Genomic DNA, 23,225 nt, shown 5'->3' with positions numbered 1-23,225 from the left:
TTATAAAGAAGTGGCTTCTGATCTTCTTGATAGCGGTTATAAATACATTTATATTTTGCCCTCTCTCTCTAAAGTTACATCATAATTCCCTTCTTTCCATAAGCTACCTTTCTAATCTTCAAACCCATAAATCGCAAGTTCATTTTTCTCTTTTTCAGCAAAAAGTCCATAAGGGGTTTCCAGTCACTGATAAATGTAGTTGTTGATCTCTCTCTAATCAAACAAGTTAATTTTGCTATCTCTGCTAGTTCTGTCATTTTCACCAACCATTCCTCCATTGTGGGTATTTCAGAGTCTTTCCATTTTTGTGCATATAATACTCTTGCAGCAATTATCATATCTAAAAATAATCTTCCATAGCTCTTTTCTAATTGGATGTCCATTAATCCCAGCAAGAAAAGTTCTGGATTCAACTGAATGTTGATCTTTAAGATTCTTTGTATCATTATATGTATTTGAACCCAGAAATTTCTGGCTTTTCTACAACTCCATCAGGCATGATAAAATGATCCTTCATGTTGTCCACATTTCCAACGTAAATTTGAAGTACCTTTAAATATTCTAGACAATTTTTCTGGAGTTATAAAGCAATGGTACATCATTTTATAAAATTTTTCTTTTAGGTTATAACTTTCAACTTTATTGATTAGTCTTACAACCATATCAGCAAGAATAAGAAACATCAACAAAGGTGAAACAAATAACTAATACACAAAATCCATGATACAATAAAATATTATAATAATAAAATGGGATAGTACAAAATATAATACTACTATAAAATAATAATGTGTCACTAATATCATAATCCAGATTCATATAAGACCATCACCCCTACATGATACTTTTAGGTTACAACATAATGTAAATTTCAATCCTTTTAGCCACATATTTTCCCACTATTCCATCAGTATATTGTATCCAAAGTTCTTAGCCCATTTTATCATACAGTCTTTCACTTGTTCTTTTTCCATTTCAAATTTCAATAAATGTTTATATATTTTAGCAATTACATGTTCACCATCTGTACATAGTTCAATTTCAAATTCTGTCTTCTGCTGCTCAATTCCAAGAAGTTGTTGGCTTTTCATAAATTTTAAAAAACTAAACTATTTCAAACAGTTTTTTGGAAGGTGAAATGATACCCCTTTTTTAGGTTTATAGAGGAGTGTTTCTTATTGTTTTTAATCACATCTCTAATTTATTGTACCATGGTTGTTTTACTTTAGGATGTTTGAATTGTAAACCGCCAAGACAAGTTCTGTGGGCCCACTGGCATGGGGCACTCCAGGAATAGAGGATGACAGACAATGACAACTGTTTTCCCAAGGAAGAGTGTATCTGGCACACAAAACGTCCTTTTAACTAAATTAGGACAAATTATTAAGGGTTCTCAGACCCAATGGGTTTTCTTCATGAAAGAATAGGTATCCATTTTTTCAGAGCATGCACATAGAAGGGGAGAAAAAAAAGATTGATGTCAGTGAGATATGAATACGCTGAGAACTGTCAAATTAGAGAAGGGGGATGTATGTGTGATGGGGGAAAGCAAGGGGAGTGAATGGTCACAGGGAAAATCAGTGATTCTTAAGTTAGTATCAGACCAAGGAATTGTTGAATCTGCATGAGAGAGAGAGGGAGAGGGAGAGAGGGAGAGATCCATTCATCCATGAAATGCCAGTCTGAACAAACAGGCTGATCTTGTTGCTTCACATTCCAGTTTTGGAGAGTAGTTGCACGTAAGGTTATATACACTTATATCTTTAAGATGATCTCCTAAGAGCAGGGAAAAGGAAAACAATGACAAATCAGTTGTGGGGTGGGGATGGGTGGGCAGGGGTGAGCACTAGCCAGTAAATGTCTTGGAAAAGGTTTTTGCTCTAATTTACTTTTCCTCTCAAGCTGGGCCTCAACTGTCCAATAAATCATGATAAGCATGTTCTGCCTTCAGTGAATGTTATGTTAATACATTCATTGGAGAAGGGATTTCATAATATTTAAAACTAAAGGAAACCAGATACATGTACATAGAAGTATTTTTCAAGGCTTTCTGCAATTTCCTTATGTAGTGCAGTGTTAGTCACTTAGCCCCACTAGGTATTTATTACCTAGACACTGTTGGTTTTTAAACTACCAGTGTGGATATATGTTTGCAACTGTGGTCAGTTCTTCAAAGCAGATAATGCTGGAGTGAACGTGAGGAGCTATTTTTGCAAGATATGTTGAACCAGGAGAAACTCCATCTGGCTTATGCCTCTTCATTATTCTTGAAGAGCAAGTTGCAGTAAAAAATGAGAGACATTCCTGCAAGCAGCTGCACAATCTTAACACATTGGTAGATATTCTAATCTCATATAAACAGACTCTCCTGCCTGATGAGACACCCATTCCATATTCCACTTTTTTAATGCTCTGTACTATATTCATTTATTTCAGCAGTAACTTGTCCCTGGACAATTTAAAAAGCAATAGGATAGTGAGTTATCTTTGTTGAAAAATACACTGAGCAGCACGGTCTACCAGTATACTTCAGTGCTTGTATACTTCAATACACAATGCCTAGCATAATACTTTAATACATGCTTTGACAGTAGAGATATTGCATCCACTTCCCATTTTAAAATGAAACTTCTGGATGATTGGGTAGGGAAAATGAATCTCAGAGACTCTGAGTTAGGACAGTATTTGGTCCTGCTAATCATCAGCAATGTGGTAGTATATCTGAATTTGTTTCCCCCACAGCATAATTGTCATTTTGGTTTTTAAAACTATTTTAACCCTTTCTAAGCTACTCAGAGTGTTAACGAGTGTGCAGCTTTAGAAATTGAATGAATGAATGAATGAATGAATGAATGAATAAACTTTGACCAATGAGAACTCTAGCAATTTACACTAAACTTTTAAGCAGTTCTTAAAAGCAAATAAACAACATAGAAACAAAAAGGCTACTACTTTATTCAGGACAGGGTCTAAGAAAATGGGGAGAATTGGAGCATCAGCAGAGAGAGAAGAGTTTTGGTCACATAGACTTGGAGTATACACAGACCACTCTTTCTCATTCAAGAACCAATCCAGAACTTTGGAAATGACCTAATTCACCATTGAATGAGCTAGAAATTGCCCAGTAGAATCAAGTGTCCAAAACTGGATCAAAGCCTTTATGCATATATAAAATGTGAGAAATTTCATTAACATTTATATCTGGTGGGGGGGACTGATTTTGTAAAAAAGTGTAACTCAGTTGAAACAGAATTTCATGAAATTTTCAGCAACAATATCATCTTCTATGGGGAACATTTATGCCAAAGTTCATATATATAGATTGAAAAGTTTTATAGCAAGAGGAATCTGGGACAACTGATTGGTGGGCAAGTATCCAGCAACAGCAAAAAAAAAGAAAAAAGAAAAGAAAAGAAAAGAAAAGAAAAGAAAAGAAAAGAAAACCCTAACAAAAGTTATGTTAGAGCAAGACAGGAAAGCAGCATTAATAATTATCAACAAATTAATAAAATTGAGAATAAAATGTATCAATACTATTGCACATTAATCTATAATAGATTAAGGAGAAAAAAATTCTTGGCACTGCAGTCAATTGTTTGTGGAAGCCTGCAAAGAATGAGCAAAGTCACCTGCATCAAATCATTTCAAAACACAGTAATATCTATCCCTGAAATAGTAGTATTAAAATATTCCTGCGTGCATGGTAGTAAGTAGCAAAGTGCTACTCATTATAATCCAACCTATTACTTCCTCTTCTCTCTCCATTTTGGTTTATTGAGAAAATTACTTCTGCAAAACTGTTTGTGCTCCAGAATTTAGACAGGAGCTTTGAAAAGATCAGACTGGGAGTGAAACCAAACAGGATCAGTTCTGCTTAAGCCTGGGCTTCTAAACAACTTGTCCAAAATCTCCTGGTTCATCTCTAGATTCTGGGATCATCTAAATCTACTGACCTTAGGATGGATGGATAGATAGATAGATAATCTTATCCCTTCTGTGAGAGTTCAAGTTGGCATACATGGAACTGCCCCCTAGTTTTATTCCTATGACAACAACCCTGTGAGTACTTGTGCATGACTAGCCCAAAAAGCTCCATGTGCATGTTTTAATGCCTGCACACAACCTTGCATCTAATATGATGATGTGAGGTCTATAATATTTAAAGGGAAAACCATGCTCTCTGGAGAACAGACAAGGTTCAATATATTACAGGGGCATGCTATGTTACTTGTTTTACTGAGTTTCAAAATAAGAAAATAATGTGTAACTTGGTTGGTTGAACTGAGTCAGTAACTCTCAGTCAGTAACAAACTTAGCGAAAAGAATAGTTTCCAAAAATTTCTTGTAGCCAGCTAAGGGTTTTTCTATTCTTGCTTTTGCCATTGCATGATCACTGCATGTGTGAGATCTCTCCAGAGAGTTTCAGTAATATTCTTCACAGTCTCAGAACTGTGAAGGCTATTCGGAAACCTTTATCATTCTTTCCTCATGATTGATTTGGAGATGTCTTTTGGCTGATGGTCTTACTGAAACATCCAACTTCTTTTTAGCTTCTTCACTGACTTGGATCTACTTTTTCACTTCTTCACTGACTTAACTTCCATTTGTCTTGCCATCCACACAATATTTTCTATGTTACTGGCTGCCATACAACCCCAAAGCATATTAAAGCCACCTCCATACTTAATGGTTGGGAAGGTGGGTTTTTTTCTTCAAATGTTTTAATGTTTTTTTCTCCAAAAGTATCCTATGAAGTTGGGTCTGCCATTTTTCATTTTTATTTCATCAGCACTTTATTCCAAAAATGTTTCAGAGTTACCAAGATTTTCTTTTGCATAGTTTAGATGATGATTTTTGGGATGTGGAACAGTTCCAGAAGAGAATTTTCATGGTGTATCAGACTTTGCTTTGGTTTTCAACTGTTCCATATAACTTCTCATTCTTAACAGTTTTTTTCACAGCTGAAATCATTAGCTGGAAACTTTCAATTTTGTATAGCCTTCCACTTTGTAAAAGTGAATTATCCTCAATTTTCAAATGCTCTCACATCTGTTCAGAGGAGGTAATTGAAAAGGTTGTTAAAATGTACAGAACAACAATTACAACTTGAGAGGTCAGAAGGTTCAGAATATGTGATCACTTGTGAAGTTGTCTTCACCTGGCTTATTAAAAACCAAAGGAGTCAATCACCTTTTGGGGCCTTATTAACAACTTTACAGTAAAAAAAAAGTAGCTAAAGTAAGAGTTCTCAAGAATGATCATGGAGGAAATCTAAATTCAGTATGGAAAAGGGAGTGAGACAGGGATGCATTCTCCTATTATTTGTTTAAATTATATAGCAAATGTAAGCATGACATTGACAAGTTTGAAAGGGATGACAGCTAGAATCAAATAGGACAAAATGTATAATTTGAGATAACTAGTTGAGACCACCTTGGCAGCTGAAAGTAAGGAACACTTAGAAGAACTCATTATGAAAGTAAACATGGAAAATAAAAAATCCAGCATAATATTAAGAAGACAAAGATAATGTCAGCCAGCACGCTTGGCAGACTTAAGTTGATAGTGAAGAAATGAATGTGGTAGATAGTTTTGTTTTCTTGGGCTTGAGAAAGCTTAAGACGGACGGTGTGCTGGAGAAGTAAAGAGGAGATTAATTCTAGTGTGAGAGACTGTGGGAAAGCATGGGGTGAGGCATTTGGTTTGTCTGAGAAGAGGCATACACTCCAAATGTGAGAGACATGGAAGAAAGCATTTCAAAGAGACTCTGCTTTAAGTAACTCACTATAGCTGAGGCTGGGAAAGTATGTTCAGAGTTTTCAAGATTCTGTTCATACCCCAGACTAGCATTAATGATATCTTCCTGAAATCCGTTGACCACTAGGGAGGAAGGCAATGACAAGCTTAGACAATATTATGAAAGATAAGGATATTTCTAAGACAGTAAAGACTAAAGTAATGATATTTTCATTAGTCAAGCATGGCTATGAAATCTGGTCATTGAGAAGGAGTAAGAGTAAGAGTAAGAAGATAGACGTCTTCAAATTATGGTTACTGGGAACACCATGAACTGTAAGGAGAATGAATCAGTCAGCCCTAAACCACATAAAAACTGCTCTTTTGAGGAGATGATCAGCAAGCAAAAGCTCACATACTTTGGGCATTGCTGTGAGTAGATGATGGATTAGAAAAAGTGACTATGCTTGGCAAGCTTGAGGGAACTAGAAGAAGAGCCAAGATGGATGGGGTGAATGAATGGGATCAAAGAAATTCAATGGCTATCGTTGGAAGAATTACCAAAGACAAATGGGGATGGTAAGAATATGTTCATGCAGACACCACAACTCAAGTGCTACTTCATGCCATCTGACTAATTTATTGTTAATATTAGGGTTACTTGTAATGCATTCCTTAATATCTTTCTTTAAATATTTTGTTGTCTTCTTGTATTTGAGGGTTCTTGTTTTGTTTTTCTTGTTTCAGCAAATCATCTTTTTTCTGAAGGAAGCCGTCTTCTTCTTCTTCTTCTTCTTTTTTTTAATTACCCTGATAGTGGTTATTGACAAAGCTCAAACTCCAAAACTTTTTCTGATGGTCGATGGATGAGAGTGGATAGACTTGATGGAAAAGCTTTGCACAAATAGAAATGCTTTTTTTGTTTCATAAGACACCTTTAAATCCAAGGAGAGAGAGAGAGAGAGAGAGAGATTTGGAAAATACCTATATTTTAGTACAAAGAAAAATATTTTATTTGTATCTATTCTAAAAAATAACTAAAAAATTTAGATCTATTCAAAGATGTGAATATGTACATAGTAATGAAACTTCAGTTAGGTAAGAACATTTCCAAGAATTTTAGAAATGAGTTGACTGGTCCAGGCATGTAATATTGTTAGCAGTCAGAGATAGAAGAATGTCCTATTCTCTCTGGCATTAATCATACTCATGTATTATAGCTACAACAAGTACTATTTTAATATAAATTCATTTTTAAAAAATGATGGTTTGAATACTGAAGTAATTGAGTTATGTGTGAAATACATTTCTCATATAGGATTTTTGTCAGGCCTAGCCCAAGGAAATCCAAGAGACAGTGCAAATTCAGTCCAGTTATGTTTATTAGCTACAACCTCTAGCAAGAATCTTCTCAGACTGAAACCCCAGCTCCCAAAGTCAGCGAGCCACATCAGTGTGAATTCCTCAGGGAAGTCCCAGTCTCATCCTCTTGTTCCTCCCATGCTCTTCTGGGGAGCTAAGAAAATGTTTATCTCCCTGAGCCTGGCCTTCATAATTCCATTCCATCACAATTTTTCACATTTCTCTTATAGAATTTTTCATATACAAAAGCTTCAAGGATTTATCTTTTTCCTTTCACTCTCAACGTACAAGATTTTTATGAAGAAACATATTTTGTCCTATGATTAGTGGAAAAAAGACAGTTTTAAAAACAATTTTGGAATTTTACTTCAAGTTTGCTTTGGAAATGCTATCTATATGCTATCTTAGATTAGTAAAAAAGTAAAACTGGATGGAGGAGAGCTAAATTTGTTATATACATGTAAGGTTTAAAAAAATGTAAATAATTGGCTATCCATAAGTCCAAATACAAAAGTTTTGGTTTCTTCTCAATATTAATCTTTATCATTTTTTGTATCATTATATACACACACACACACACACACACACACACATATATGTGTACATATATGTGTGTGTGTGTGTGTGTGTGTGTGTGTGTGTGTGTATATATATATATATATATATATATATATATATATTTGCTTTTTCAAAAGTTCACCATGCATAGTAAAATGTCCTTTCATGTTTTTCCCAATTCCAGCATTGACTAGAAGTACCTTTATACATCCTAGATAATTTATCTGGTGTTATATTCCAAAGGTTCATCGTTTTATAAAAATTCTTTCTTAAATTATAACACAGTGTGAATTTCAAACCTTTTAACCACATTCTTTCCCATTGATCCGTCTGTATATTATAAGCAAAGTTCCTAGCCTATTTTATCATGCATTCTTTAACTTGTTCTTCTTCCATTTCAAATCTCAACAAAAGTGTTGCATTTCAGCAATCACATGTTCATCATTTGTACATAGTTCAGTCTCAAATTCCATCTTGTTGTTCAATTCCTGTTACCTTTTTATCTATATTAAATCCCTGTCTTAACTGTACATATGAAAACCATTGAAAACAAAATCCCTCTCAGCAAATTGTTCTCTTGACTTCATCTCCATCTTCCTGTGTTAATAGATCTTGATATGGTAACCATTTCTCTTCGCCTACTGTTTCTTTTCTGTAAAATGCTTCCTGTGCTGAGACCAGTAAAGATATTTTCAGGCACAACCTGGGTTTTAAATTTATTCTATATCCTTAATATGGCACTTCTCACATGATGATTTTTAAAAGCTACAGTAACTTTATCATACCATAAAAACCCTTGCCAACCAAACCTCATGTTATGTCCTTTTAATTCTAACACTCTTTTATTTTTCAGCAAAACCCACTCTTTCATCCAGACCAAACAGCAGGCTGGAAAATACAATTTAAAGTCAATAATCCTAGACCTCCTCTTTCTTTTGCATCTTCTTGAAGAATTTTATATTTAACCCTTGGTTTCTTATCTTGCCATGTACATCTGGATATTTTTTTTGCCATAGCTTAAAAGGTGCATCATTTTTCAAAACAGGTATTGTTTGAAATAGAAACATCATTCTAGGTAATACATTCATTTTTACCACAGAAATTCTTCCAAAGAATGTTAATTGTAACTTTTCCCATCTTAACACATCTTTCTTAATTTAATTCCTACCTCAACATAGTTATTTTGGAATAACATACCATTCATATTAGTCATAATGATACCCAAGTATCAGTTTTTGTAACCAATTCTTTTTTATCTTCTATCCTAATGTTTTTGTTAGCAACTTTATTTTCTCCTTGTTAATTTTAAATCCAGTTACCACCCCAAATTTCTTTAGCTTTTCCATTAATATATCTATTCCTTCCAAAGGATTTTCCAACATTAAAACCAAATCATTTGCAGATGCCCTTAATTTATATACTTCTTTTTTCACCTTCACCCCAGCTATTCTCTCATCTTGTCACATCTCTATTCAAAATTTCAAGAGCTAAAATGAACAGCAGTGGTAAAAGTGGACATCCTTATCTTGTCTCTTTTTGTATTTCACAGGGTTTTGCCAATTCACCATTTACTATAATCTGTGCCATTTGTGAGGTATATATCAATTTCACCAAATTCTCCAAATTCCATATTTTCCAAAATTTTAAAGAAGAAAGTCCAGTTCAAGTTGTCAAATACTTTCTCATGTCAAGAAAGATCATCTGCTTCTGTTCCTCTGTTATCTTTGGTAAAATGTTTCTTTAAATATTAATCAACTTTTGCTGGGGAAATTTCTTCTCCTTTATAAAATTTTGTATAATACTAATGGAATATTCTTTGCATATTTGCATTATCTGTTATCATAACATTCCCGTTTTGTCATTTTAATATCATTTTCTTCTCACCTTCTTTTCTTAATTTGTATGCTAACCATTTCCCCAACTTATTTGTTAACTGAAAATTCTTCTATTTTGCAAAATTCATTTTTGTTTCTATTTCTTTAATTGTTAACATAGAAAGCTGGCATTGTAAAAGTTTGATCTGCTGTGAAATGTTTTTCCTTCCTGGTGACCTCTTTAATTCATCCTCTTTCATTTTTATCTCCATTAAGATCTTTTGTATCTTCTCATCTCTCTGTCTTTTCAGTTTTCCATTCTGTTGTATAAATTGTCCTCTCATAAAGGCTTTACTTGTATCCCATACTGTCCTTATGTCAGTACCTTTATTTAAATTAATCTTAAAGACTTCTTTCAACTTCTTTTTATAGTCCTCAATTATTCATTCTTTTTGTAACAAAGTTTCATTTAGCCTCCATCTGTAGATTCTACTTTTCCTCTTATATGTTAAAATCACTGGGTTGTGAACTGAAAAGGTTTTTGGTAATATCTTTGCTTTATTACTACATATAGCAAGTTTGTTAGAAATCCAGAACATTCTATTCTTGAGAAAGATCTATGTCTTTTGGAAAAATACATATATTCTCTGGAATCATCATTTCTATGTCTCCATCAGAGATAATTTTTAATGAATGTAAGCCACCTAGAGTTCTCTGGGAGATGTGTTCTCTAAAGCCAATGGGGGGAAAGAAACAGACAGACAGATACAGAGATTTTCATGTTAAATAGCTCCATATCCCTATCAACAATACAAGGCCTAGTGTTAAGCACCAGTGAACTGTATAGTGCAAATCTCTCTGGGAACTTGGAGATAAATGACAAGCACAGATTTTCTCATTCGGCTTTCTCCTACTAGTGTTCTCTAGGCATGCTGGGACTAAAACTCCCAGAATTCCTAAGATTATTATGGTTCAGAATTCTAGGAAATACAGTTCCAACATATCATGAGATAGGTTAGGGAATGTTAGTTCTTGGTACTATGCATTAAGAAATAGTATCATTTGTTTTGGCTCTTTGTGTTGGGTAAACCTAGTCAGTGTGGTATGTAAGCAGTGGTTCTACGGCTTGATAATTATTTATTCAATGAAACCATGGTTTAGTGCAATATGTGAGCTAAGTCATATATAAATAGAATTCTGAAAAGTGTGATTTTAAATACAACATTGACTTAATAGATATTAAGTATTAAAACTCAAACACTGAACTAAATCAGCATGTCATTTAGCGGGGGTGAGAGTTTCCATTCAAAATCAGTATTTTTTATGTTTTGCTAAATATATTAATTTGCATTTCAGAACAACCAGAACATTTGTGACTGAAAAAAGTATTTGTATATTTGAATATGGTTTTTGGAAGGGGATTTTTTTTTCAAAACAATGTTTTAAACACATAAAATCCGCCAAACAGGAATGCTGGTTTATACATCCACATTTATTTATTTAGAATATTTTTACTCAGATCTTTAGTCAAAAACTTTAAGGGCAACTTAGAGTATTCAAGTTTGATCAAATACTTTTGCCATATTGGCAAAAAAAGCACACCAGCACTCTTCTTCCTGTCATTAAACATAGATAAAACTATTTTTTTCCTATCTTTTCATGTTGATCCCTAAAATATGCTAAAAGCAGGCCTAGAGTAGCTCTGAAAAGGACTGTGTAGATTGCCTATTGATTTGCCCTTGTAAAATTAATGCATCTGTCTATCTTTTAAGTATAAAAAGGGGACTTAAAATAAAAAATAAAGTGCATACATGCAAGAGAAAGGATAGAAAGGAAGAGAAGTTCATCACTAATTTTAGATTCAATATACAGACATAGTAGGGCTATCACTTCTGGCTCAGAAACATCCAGATGATCAATACTTGATGGAAAAGAGTTACGTGTGGTTAATAAATAAATTGTATATACAAATTGTGCCATCCTTATTCCTAAGTCTAATTGAATGCTGTTCAAAATAAAAATGTTGGTGTCTTCTCAGGGTGACAGTAAGTATTGTTTTAAGGGGGGGGGGGGAAGAATTTTAGTTAGGGGAAAGTTATAAACACAATTCTTCATTTGCACAATAGTAAAGAAGCAATGAAATTCACTTTTCCTTCAACAACAACTTCCTTTTTTCAGAGTAATAGCCAATATCAAATGATATATTGGTTTAGTGGTATCAGTATCTCACATATTGAGGCATTTGGAAATTCACAAAGCTAGGCAGAGTTAGTAGATTAAATTACCATCTTACATCTCATGGGTTTATTCAGTAGCAAGATGAAATCTACTCAGATCTTATCCATGATCCTATTGCTGGATCAAGGGGATCCATTAGAGTTAGTTTTTCCAGGGCCCTCCAGAATAGAAGCAGCTTGTTCAAAGGTTTCAGGGTTTACAGCCAGACCTCTTATCCAGATTGCTCAGACGTAAAGCTAAAATTTCTTACTCTGTCTTTAAATGTTTATGATGAAATAGCTTCATTTAAGAAATCCCTGATCATGGAAAATACCTAGAAATGTCAAGCGAAGATGCATTTCGGTGGAATATTTTTACTTGCCACTAGATGGTGCTTTGTTTCAGAACATGGAAAAATAGAAGTATCCAGTTTTCAAAGGAAGAAAACCCTTTAAAGAATGGTACTTTGGATTTATCATGAAGGTTATTTTCTGTAGTGGACACAGGGCATTCCACAATGGGATATCTTCCTTCCCCTCACTCCAAAGGCAGGCATCCCCAACCTCCTTTTCTACTTTTCAATACCTAGATGGGCTGGATGTCCTTTCTCTGCTGCTAAACAAACAAACAAAAGACCTTCATGTTACCCTTTTCCTCGGTATAGTGGAGCCAGGGCATTCCATAGTGGGACTTGGGTGTCAGTAGGGGTGGGACGTACATTTGGAAAGTTTCTAGTCCTTTCTAGGAACATTTTTCTGCAACATCTCCTGCTGAAGGAAGCTTTGGCCAAATTATAAAAATTATTTTGTGGGGTTTAATAAAGAGGATACAGAGGACCACATGGCAGCCCTACATGCCCTACATATATCTCCAGTATGGTATTAGTGTAGAAGATGGCTGATGTGACCACATTTTTAGTTGAATGAGCCATAATTCCCTATAGGCCTGGTTTGTTCCATGTCTCATATACTTTATTGATGTAGGCCTTTATCTACTTAAATATCATGTTGGTGAAATTTTTGGACCCAGGTGGGACTGTTGAAAGAATGCTGGAAGTCTGTAAGTGGCTTTTTCTTTTCAGGTAGATCTTAATAGAACATCTGGCATCTAGTTGTACCAGCCCTTCTCTATTTTAAATCTTGGGGAGGGCACGGAAAAAAGGAAGAGGTTCTTTTGGGCTTCAGTGGAAGAACAAATTAACCTTGGGCGTAAAGGTTGGTTTTAGACACCAAATGATGGTATCTGGCAGGATGGTGCAGAACTAGCTGACAGCTCACCTATTTCCAAACTTGCTTGGCAGAAGTTCCGGTTATTACTATAGGAACACTACTTTCTATGTTCAATGTTGCATATAGCCACTCCTTGTTTAGTAGCTACATTGTTTAGTGGCTGTAATTTTTTAAAAAGCCATTTTCCAACCAATGTGTGTGCTTACGACCAAATTTTATGCCCCTGACAACAACAAATGCCAGAATGAGAGTTAAGCTGGTGTAGCTATGCGAGAGAACTTTAAATGAGACGGCAGCAGCCAGTGATCTTCACAGTCTCTCTCTCTCAGTCACGTGTTTGCTTAGTGACTGTTTCATTTCCAATTTAAGGAATGGACTGCGGTTGCAAAATGAGAAGAGGGTGTAGTTGCTTCCTGCAACTGGGAATGATGAAGGATACGGAGTTACAAACCCAAGAATCTCTTGCCTTGTGGGACCTATCTGGTTGCTAGTATGCTCAGATTTTGTCTTAAGGGCCAAATAATGCTTGGTCACCCTGTTTAATCTCAAGGATGAGTGAAGTAATCTCAGGGGACCCTGGTGAATTCTATGATGTGAGATTGTTGTTGTGGAAAGATCTCAATCCACTATAATATGAACCAAAGCAATGGAGATCCAAAACAAAGTTTCTTTATTAAAATACCTAAAAGTGTTCTCTGGGTTCCCAGCCAAACTGAGAGCTCTGACAGTAGATTGGCAAAAGATTATATAGGAGATAAAAAGATGCATCAACAATCATGAAAAGTTAATTACCTTTGCATAGGCAGGAAAACCCCCCAACTCTATATCAGCAATAAGATAATCACCTGAATCCAGACCTTGAGGCTGGCGCCATAGTCTTGCCTTCACCCGATCTACATTCCTTCGCTACTATAAGTATTAGAAGATAACCCCTTTGCCTGACATTTTTACGCCTTGTTATCTGGCTTCTGCTCCCTTCCTCAGGGCCATTTTAAACTAAGTTACAGTATCAAAGGGCATCTTGAATCCCAATGACTGTTTTACTTCTGTGCAGTTTTTTACTGACCCAGGAAACATGATTTAAACATAAAAATCTTAAACTAAGAAAACCTACTTTTAAAGAATTTTAACTTTTAAATTCCACGCTGTCTTTGGAAACATGCATCTGATGCCACATGGATTCACTGGTGGGTAAATTTTGTTAGCTTCCTGATATCAGGAATTAAAGCCCACTTAGAGTGTATTTTAGAATTTACAGAGCTATTTTGTTTCATTTCCTGAATGAAAGCCTGAAGGATGTCCTGTCCTATTAAAAATACTGGGATAGTAGCCGCTCTTGTCGCTTGTTGCCAAATTTAAAGGGGACTATGGAGCTGGATGTAAGCTCTAACTTCAAAGCCGTGTATTGAGGGTTGTTTTCTCCAGCAGTGTCTTTTTCCCCTTGTAAACTCTCCATATTTGAGCCTGAAGCAAAGTTTGTTATGTAGATGCTCTCTTTTGCATGGTAATGTGTGTGGCATAATAAAAAGTCCAACCTGTGATTATTCATTTACCAAGTGTCCTGACTACATTTTTCCCTTCTTTTCTAAATCCATACCAACTAATTTAGGATGACAGTTGATGAAATGGTCTAATCATAAAAGCTTAGGCTATAATCTTTAAAGAGATTACTTAGATAAATAAAAGGTACAGGCAGCCCTGTGTTCCATGGGCTAAAATTAGGCATCAATTTGTCAAGCCCAAGCAACTTTCAGCTGAGCACAAGAATCTTGCTGACACAAAGTACTTAAGACTGAAAATGAATTCAGTCCTGGTTTACTCCTATTAAATTGGCTTGTGTCCAGATACTTTGGCTGCAGCTTTGGCTGGCTGTATTGATCTCTTGCTGTAAATGAGAGCTGTTTAGGGAAGCCTTTAACTAGTAAATTCACAAGTCCTCATGCACAATCTCACTGTATCTTCTTTAAAAGGTACCCTCCCGGAAGATTGGTTCCAAATATCTTGGAACACTGCTTTATGGTTTGTAACCTTTCTGGGAGGGAAAAAGATTTGACTTTTAATAGGTAGAAACTATCTTACCATTTTATCTGGCGCTCTACCAGTAGCTAAGAAAGTGATGGGGAATATCATGGAAGGGAAAACTCCTCCCTTATGCCATTCAAAAAAGATACCAGTGTGTAGAGCACCAAGACCATAACCATAGAAAGTTAGGTTCTTCTGTGCTTAATAACATTCATTAACACAGTGAGTCTTATGCCTTCCCAGGGTGATTTCCCTTATTTATTTAGGCAGTGACAGTATATCTGTGCTGCCCTAATTTGCAGCAATATTAGTATCAGTGTAATACTAGACTCCCAGTGGAATGGGTCTCCTGTACAACATCGGTATTAACCCAATATTGTTGGTATTGTGAAAGGCCCTCAAAAGACTTACCTATATAGCATGTTATGCCAAAGAGCTTGGGAGATATGTGGGATGTGTCATGTAGTTTAGTCATTACCTCATTTTTAGGGCTTTCCTTCACAGCTGCATCAACACACATTCCTTCAGTCCTTGACTGAACTACATGACAGAAAAACACACCAGCATAAACGGCGCTGCCCTATCCAATGAACCCTATTTGGCCTCAGGAATGAGGCTAGTGAACAGCGCTGTCCATAGTTTTATTATATTGATTTACATAGCCACCCATCTCTCACCTGTGACTCTAGGTGGCAAGCCTAAGATTAAAATAGGGCAGATAAGGAAAGTAGTTGGTAGAATCTCCTGACTTTGTTTCTTATCCCACCACGCATCATATGTCAGCATGAAAAAACTCCTTAACATGTGGTGAAGTAGAATTTGACAGGTGGGTGCCTGGGATGGAACATTTTGTTGTCTTTCAAGTGGACCAAGTGAAAAGTACAAGGATGGGAATGCTTTGAACTTATGACCTGTGAGACTATTTCTTAAGTCTCCCTTTTTTTTTTTTAAGGATTCCAAACTGATGTCCAAAAATAATCTGGCTGACAGGTGCAGGCATGAAGGGCGGGCATGGGAGGGAGTTCTCCCAACACATCTCTTTCTGTGTCTTGCTCTGTTTAACAGAATACCAGTTCTATTTTTTAAGCACAAGCTTATCAGTCTTTCAAAAAGAGCATTAAACTAGTGTTTAAAGCCAGGTCTACAGTCTTTCAAAGCAGTGCTAAACCTGTATATACAAAGAGCCTCCATGTCCAGTCTCTCCTCCAGCAAAAATAGAAATAGCTATAGAGGGATGTGACTAGAAGGGAGAGGGGATGGTTGTAGCAGCCTAAAGTGGTCAATAGGAGCTGGGCAGATCCTAGCCTGTGCAATGGCAAAAATTTTGTTGGGAGGAGAGGAAATCACAACTCCTTCCACTTTAAGCTCTTTTCAACTGTGAAGATGAGAAAAAAAGTAACGCCATGGGGACAATCTAGCTATATGAAAAATAAGAGAAATATAAAATGATATAGACACAAGGCATCCAGAAGGCCAAATACAAGCTAAGACTATGAAAGACAGAAGGATCATCAAAGCAGAGGAAATCTGTTTGCCTATTCTGTTTTATTACTGTGTCACGGAACAGGATGAAAGTTAAGCAACAAACATATGTTTACCAGTCCATTATTATTTTCTAATGAATTCTCTGAGGGAGAGCAAGAATAGGTCTGAAGGAATTAAAAAAAAAAGTGCAGAAATAATAGAAGGTTCAAAAATAGAGAAATATTTTCTAGAGCTGAATTAATTTATTTTCCCAGAATGTGATGGAAAGATTCCCATATCAGTTTTAAGAAATACCACCTTTCTTGCATTTAAAAAAATGTATCAGTTGGGAATCCATAGCAGTCAGACCATGGTCTTTCTTCCGAATACCCTCAGCTGTCAAATGAGGGGCTGCAGCTGTGGTTTATCATTTTTCAAGATAAGTCTTTAGTATAATGCTGGATTAATTACTTATTTGCATCAAGGTTCAAAACAGAAGTCAGTCAGTAAACTAAACCAGTATCCAAAGTTGTGATACTTTTGCATTCTAAAATCATTGTCCTGTGTCAGGATTCAGGTATTGATTTCTTTCAAGACAACCAATAGTTCTGTCTCATAAGAGCAAAGTTTTTGCATGGTGCACATCTATTTGTGATGACAATAAATGAACCTCAGGGTAGGGTTGAGCCATTCCAAATGATAAACTACTTTGACTGGAAATAATTATTGCTCAAATCCACCAATATATCATAAGATGGTAACACAGTGCTTTTTTTTCTAGTGGTACAAGTATTTTTATTTTAATTCAGTTTATTGACTGAAACTCATACTTTCATGTAAATGAGAAACTAGAGCTGAAAATTATTTATTTTTATCATCAAGTGTTTTTTCTTCTTGAAGCCATTTAAACATATTATTATGGGAAACATTGTTCATTTTTATGCTGGCATTGTTGCTTACAAAATTTGCAAGATTTTACATTCTCTGACTTCTTTCATATCTTGTGTTTCATCATCTTTGGTTTTTACCAATTATGTGTAAAGCCTCAAATTGATATTAGGCGATGTACAAAAACAACATTACATTTCATTGATTTAGATACAATAACTAGAATTAAATAATACAATTTGTTCTTAGGCTTATTTTAAACATACTGCAATCACAATTCATATTATTGAGTAGAAACCAAAGCAATCATCTGACTTTCTCAGGGGAAAGTTGAAGACTAACAAACCATAGAAAATATTTAAGTTTTCAGAGTCATTTAACTAACATTTTCTCAAGAGACTACCATCACATCTATTGTTAAATGAGAAATGTAACAATTTCTCATACTAACACACAAGATTGCTTATCTATAATGGGAAACTATGTGGCTCCTCTCATTTAGCTAAATTGTCCAATATTCCAAACACATACTTTAAAACCATCCCTTCTTAAACCTGAAAGCACCGTTTATATCTAGTTTATGTAATGCTTCTTAAATAGGGAGTCTGATACAATGAACAATGTGTTCATTCATTCTTCAGGCATTTTCATTGTCACTCGAAAATTAACAACTTTTAAAAAGCTGTGTGCCAGATGATTAACAATAAAGGGGAAGAAATGGAAAGATAGTTCTTTTTGTAGTTGAAGAAGGGTTTTTACTTGGACAAAATTCAGTTGTTGGAAGAGGTGCTTACATTAAAGGTTTAATAGCAGAGCAAAGCAGGAGTGGACTGGAGCAGCATGTACTGCAAACCCTGGCAAATACACAAATAAACACTATATAGGCATGGCTCAGCAGAAAAACTTAATGCTCTCAAAATCTGTTCAGTGGAGAACTAACAATTTGTTATGATTGCAAGATTTAATTATTAATAAGACAAAGATAAGATCCTTTGAAACTCTTACTTCCCAATGGTCCAGTTTACTTGACTGGCTTCAGTATATTCAAATATGTAGCATAGTATTAAAATAATTGTAGAAATAAGGGGAAATAACGAGAGATTTGATTGAATTTTAAAATCTTAAAAATAGCAACTCAGATGATTTATTGGGCCATACATAGACTGCTGGTGAAGTATGATTCAGAATCTGAACAGATTAAAGACTGTATGATTAAATAGATTCAGTGATAGGGATGCAATAGTGGGAATTATTTCAGTGGAAGAAAACATTAAATTTACTTTGAACATTATTCTTAGAGAAAATAGGTATAAAATGTTTTATCATTGGTATATTACCCGAGTTTGATTTCTAAAATTGGTAATTCATTTTCAATGAGCAGCTTAGATCATTCTTTCTTATTTGGCGGCAATGCTATAAAGCTCAACAATTCTGGAAAATGATTTATACTAGTATGAAACAAATCTTAACTGAATTTGATTTCAACCTATAATATTTTTATTAAACTTTACCAAACCATATATCCCTTCAAAGTATACTGAATTAGCTTTGTACATAACTGATGCAAGGATACTAGATGCTTCTTACTGGAACAGTTATCTTATCTCTTCAATGGAAAAATGGATAAACAAGTTGAAGGTATATGCTTTGGTATCTAGCGTAACTTTGTTACTGACAGAGATTTCAACTCAAACTGGACACCATTTTTAGACTTTAATATTCTATTATTCTTTTTTCATTTTTTGTACATGTTTATATATTTTCTTTGAAGTATCCAACAAAAAAAATAGAAAAACTTCACACTATAAAATGATGGGGAAAATACTTGTTGCATAAACTCAATTGCCTTTCAGTATTCTACATTCCAAGGACAATGGTCTTTTACACTAATCCCAGTCTACATATCATGCAAAATACATGCTTCAGTGAGAGAAAGATGTAGAATTGCGAGAATTTTACATAACTATTTCCTACAGATATCTTGATAACATATCTAAAGTGTTCAAACAATGAGCCAGCCAATACAAGTCTTAGGATTTTTATGTTAGTACGGTTATAGATTATGGGGCAGGCCTTATCATCAGCTTTAATTTACAGAGTTTAATGTGTGGTATCTTGAAATACCGAATGATATTTCACAGAATGATACATGTTTTCAGTTAAATTTCAATTTATGTTAAAATCTGAATAAATGCAAATGTGTTCAGTATTTTTTTTTTAAAGTCATGTATAACACTAGAATCCTTTCTATGCTTAAAGACAATTTATTATTTGCAAGAGCTGAAATGTATATCAATGATAGATGTTATGGTACTCCTTGCATTTCAAGATCTTTAATTTCTATTTACAAAAATAAAATTAATCTTTTTGTATCCATATCTCTCTCTTCCTACTTAGCACAACATATCTGGGGGGGATGTTCTAATATGCAAATGTTTATATCACTATAATTCTTTGTCTGAATAATACTACGGCTGTTTAAAAATTACTATAGTTACTCCCATAAAGCCTTCTCCAGGTTCTGAATAATGGGAAATGCTGCAGCTTCAGCACTGCTGTTTTGAGTACCAATAGCCTAATAGCATAAACTCATAAACACACCCTCTCAGAAGTTGAATGATACAGCTGTACAGGATTGCAGCCTCAATATGTTAACAGCAGGACGGCTTCAGTCAAAATTATGCAGGAAATGAATCCTATTCTCTGGTATTAGGCCATGTTGCAGAGAAACAGTAGGAATCAGCAAGGAAATCTTGTACCATAATTGCACAGCAGTAGATACAATTTAAAGATAAATTTTATTCTCTTGATGATTTACTCATGCAAACTGCACAGTGAAGAAAACAGTACAGTTTGTGAAACATGTCAAATTCAAAGAACGCAAATGCAAAGTACAGAAGTAGTGACATACATTTTAAAACGGAATCTATGGTTGTACAACTGTTCTGTTGAACATAGATAGGATTTTCACTAACCCCTCCATTAAAATCATTTTACATATCTCCTCACACGTACTTAGATTTACAACAGCAACACTTTTGTTACTAAAAACACCGTGTTACATTAAATAAGGGTTTAAAATAGGATTGGCTTATATTGCTCCAGGCATTGTTACTGAGTCATCACCATTTAATTCAGTGAGCTGCTTCAGAACAGAAATGGAGATAGTAGAGTACAGTACAGCCCATCATATTTAGCAGAGCAAACACAACCAAATTATTCTTACCTAGTTCATGGAATTCACAATGAGAGAGTATCACTCCAATTCAGATAGGGAAATGAGTCCAGAACCCTTGCTTTTACATTGTGCCTAAACTGGAGGAAGCACAAAGCAGGTGCGTACATCAGGTGTTCACAAGAACATGAATGCCATCTATCAACGATGCATTGCTTTCAACTGGGTGCACATCCCCACCTCAGCATGGCTAGAATTAGATCAAGGCAATTTTCTGTGGAGGTTTCTTTCAGAATTCATATCTGGTGATGGAGATTCTCTTGTTTTTGTTCTGGGTTATAAATTCTGTAAGCTTGCTTTCAGTATTACAGTTCTTTAAAAAAACCTGATAAAGCAAAGGCATTTAGAGTACTTCTTTGCAAACTATGCAAAAACCTGTTCCTTACAGTTTTAATACACAAAATATTTAATTCTTATTTTCAGACTTAAAGCACTGAAATGATATATACATAATTTAATGACTGCATCCAGTTTCCGTTCAAGTTTGGTTGTACACCATAAAGTTGTTTTCTGTTATTGCCACCAGTTGCAATTCAGTGACTTCAGAGCTTGATGGCACCCCAGGTTAAAACAAAGCATAGATGAAACGAGTTACACAACCCACAATAAATGCAATAAATGTTTGTTATATACATAATGGATTTCTCCTGTTCTTTTACTGCCAGATATTGCATTGTGTAATTTACTTCATTGTTCTACAAAGTTTTACTGATGTGAAAGCACAGACCTATATTTTGAGATTTTACAATTTAATAAAATAGTATACTGCTGTTGTTTTTAATGTAAGTTCAGAATTAAAATAGATAATGGCACATAAAAAAACCTCAGTATCCTACAGATGATTGGATAATGAGATGAACTGTACCTACAATCATCTCATCAGAAACTACATCATGGAATGTTAGTTATCCAAGTTCACACAGTAAATTACAATTCAAAATTGCAAACACCTATTCAAGCCAGCATCACATTGAAGGCATCTTTAAACATTCAAGCACAGATTGCCGGCATAAAGTACTGAATCATTCTCTTTTTCTCTCATTTACCTACATGCACACACACACACAAATGCACACCTGCATACACACACCCACACACACACACTGTAATTGTTTCCACGGTATGGTTAACTCCCCCGCACTCAGGTATCAAAATTTCTCTACTAAAACATAACAGTGCTTACACAAGAATAAAGTCAAGTTACCTTGCAAATACAAGACATTAACCAAAAAAGAAAGAAGTCTTGAGCTGTTTGATGAGGGAATTTTAAGCTTTTCTGGCACCCATACCATATTAGAGCACGCATAAGCTTCTTACTTTAAGAGTCAAGAAACTACAAAATATCAAGTTAAGTTTGCTTTGAAAAACGGTTCCATTTTTCAACCCTGTTAACATCTGTTGTCTTTTTTACTTTTGTAAACGGACAGCTGTAGAATTCATTTTCATGACAGAAATGAAAGTCCTGATTTTAAAATGGAAGTGTTAACTAAGCTGATATCAATTAAAAAGAAAATCTAGCTAAAAATGACCCTGATCAAGATTATGTATGTGCATAAAAGAAGTACTGTATATCATATACTGTACTGGCCCTGTTAAACAAAATTCTTTAAAAAACATCCAAACAGTTAAAAAGCCCCCCAAAAAGAAAAAAATGCTACACAATATAATCAAACGTATTCTCCCAATGTTTTCTTCTCATAATGTGCAAAACAATACAAAGGCAAAAAGACTAAAAGCGAATTTACTGTTCCGGTCTTTTTTTCCCCCTTGCCTAGTGCTTTATGATCTTGTAGACTTTACAAAGTCAATAGGAATCTATGTAGAACTTTGGTATAAAATATTACAAGATTACGATCACAGTTTTGGGGTGAGTATTAAGTGACTGGTCTTAATTATCATTTTTGGAATACCATCAAACGAAAGAGAAGTACATTTCAACTGTACCAACACTTTACATGACAACCACTGAAAATAACAAGCAATCCTAGTTAGGAACCGAAGTGACTATAAAGAGATTAGAACCTGCTGTGCAATTCCTGTTTGCCAACTTCCAAAGCCAAATTCAAGTTTGCATTTTACAGACGAGTAATTATTAAGCTACAGATGTCTCCTAGATGAAGGTTATTTCCTTGGTTTCCCTTTGAAGTTGCTAAGGAATATCTAAAAACAAAGTAAGTTTCTGATCAACTTCCTGAAGGCTGCGATTGGGATGGAGGAGCCATGACAATCTGTGACAGCACTGGCTCTGTACTCTGGTCAGGCATCTGGGTGAGGACTGACGTAGCCACTGCTTCTGCCTTGGAGGTGGAGCTTACTCCATTAGAAGTGCTGACGGAACTATGCTGAATAGCTTCGGTGTGAGGACTGCTTGGCACGGAAATGTCTTCAGAACTATCATCTTTATCGGTTGCTGAAAAGAGAAGAACAGCATTTCTATTCCTTGTTCATGAAACATGCATTAACAATCATATTACACCAAAAGAAATACAGGCTGAAAATTCGGACACAACATTTTAGAGATTTTTATTAGGTGGTACAAAGGGGATGCGGTGGCGCAGTGGCTTAATGACGCTGAAAGTTGCCAGCCAGAAATGGTCGATGCTTCAGCGGTTCGAGTCCAGCCTTCGCGTTAGCAGGGTGAGCTCCTGTTTCCTCCCCAGTTCCTGTCAACCCAACAGTTCGAAAACTCACGTGAGTAGA

At 35.1% G+C, this 23,225-nt stretch overlaps 1 protein-coding gene across 5 annotated transcripts in view; it reads right to left on the bottom strand.

The window, feature by feature from the left end:
* Nucleotides 1-20,069: 20,069 nt before the first annotated feature.
* Nucleotides 20,070-23,225, bottom strand: part of ATF2 (activating transcription factor 2) — a 55,075-nt gene continuing 51,919 nt past the window's right edge. For all 5 annotated transcript variants that reach the window (XM_088135788.1, XM_088135786.1, XM_088135789.1 and 2 more), the window contains one exon: nt 20,070-22,935. In XM_088135788.1, the coding sequence (XP_087991914.1) occupies nt 22,709-22,935 (227 nt within the window). In that variant the 3' untranslated portion in view covers nt 20,070-22,708. The remainder of the gene's footprint in view (nt 22,936-23,225) is intronic.

The sequence above is a fragment of the Python bivittatus genome, unplaced genomic scaffold, assembly GCF_059951505.1.
Source record: "Python bivittatus isolate LINGU-HERP-01145 unplaced genomic scaffold, Pbiv_v1 ctg000200_np1212, whole genome shotgun sequence".
Lineage (NCBI taxonomy): Eukaryota > Metazoa > Chordata > Lepidosauria > Squamata > Pythonidae > Python > Python bivittatus.
The sequence above is the reverse complement of the archived record's forward strand: the minus strand, read 5'-3'. Positions and strand labels throughout refer to the sequence as shown.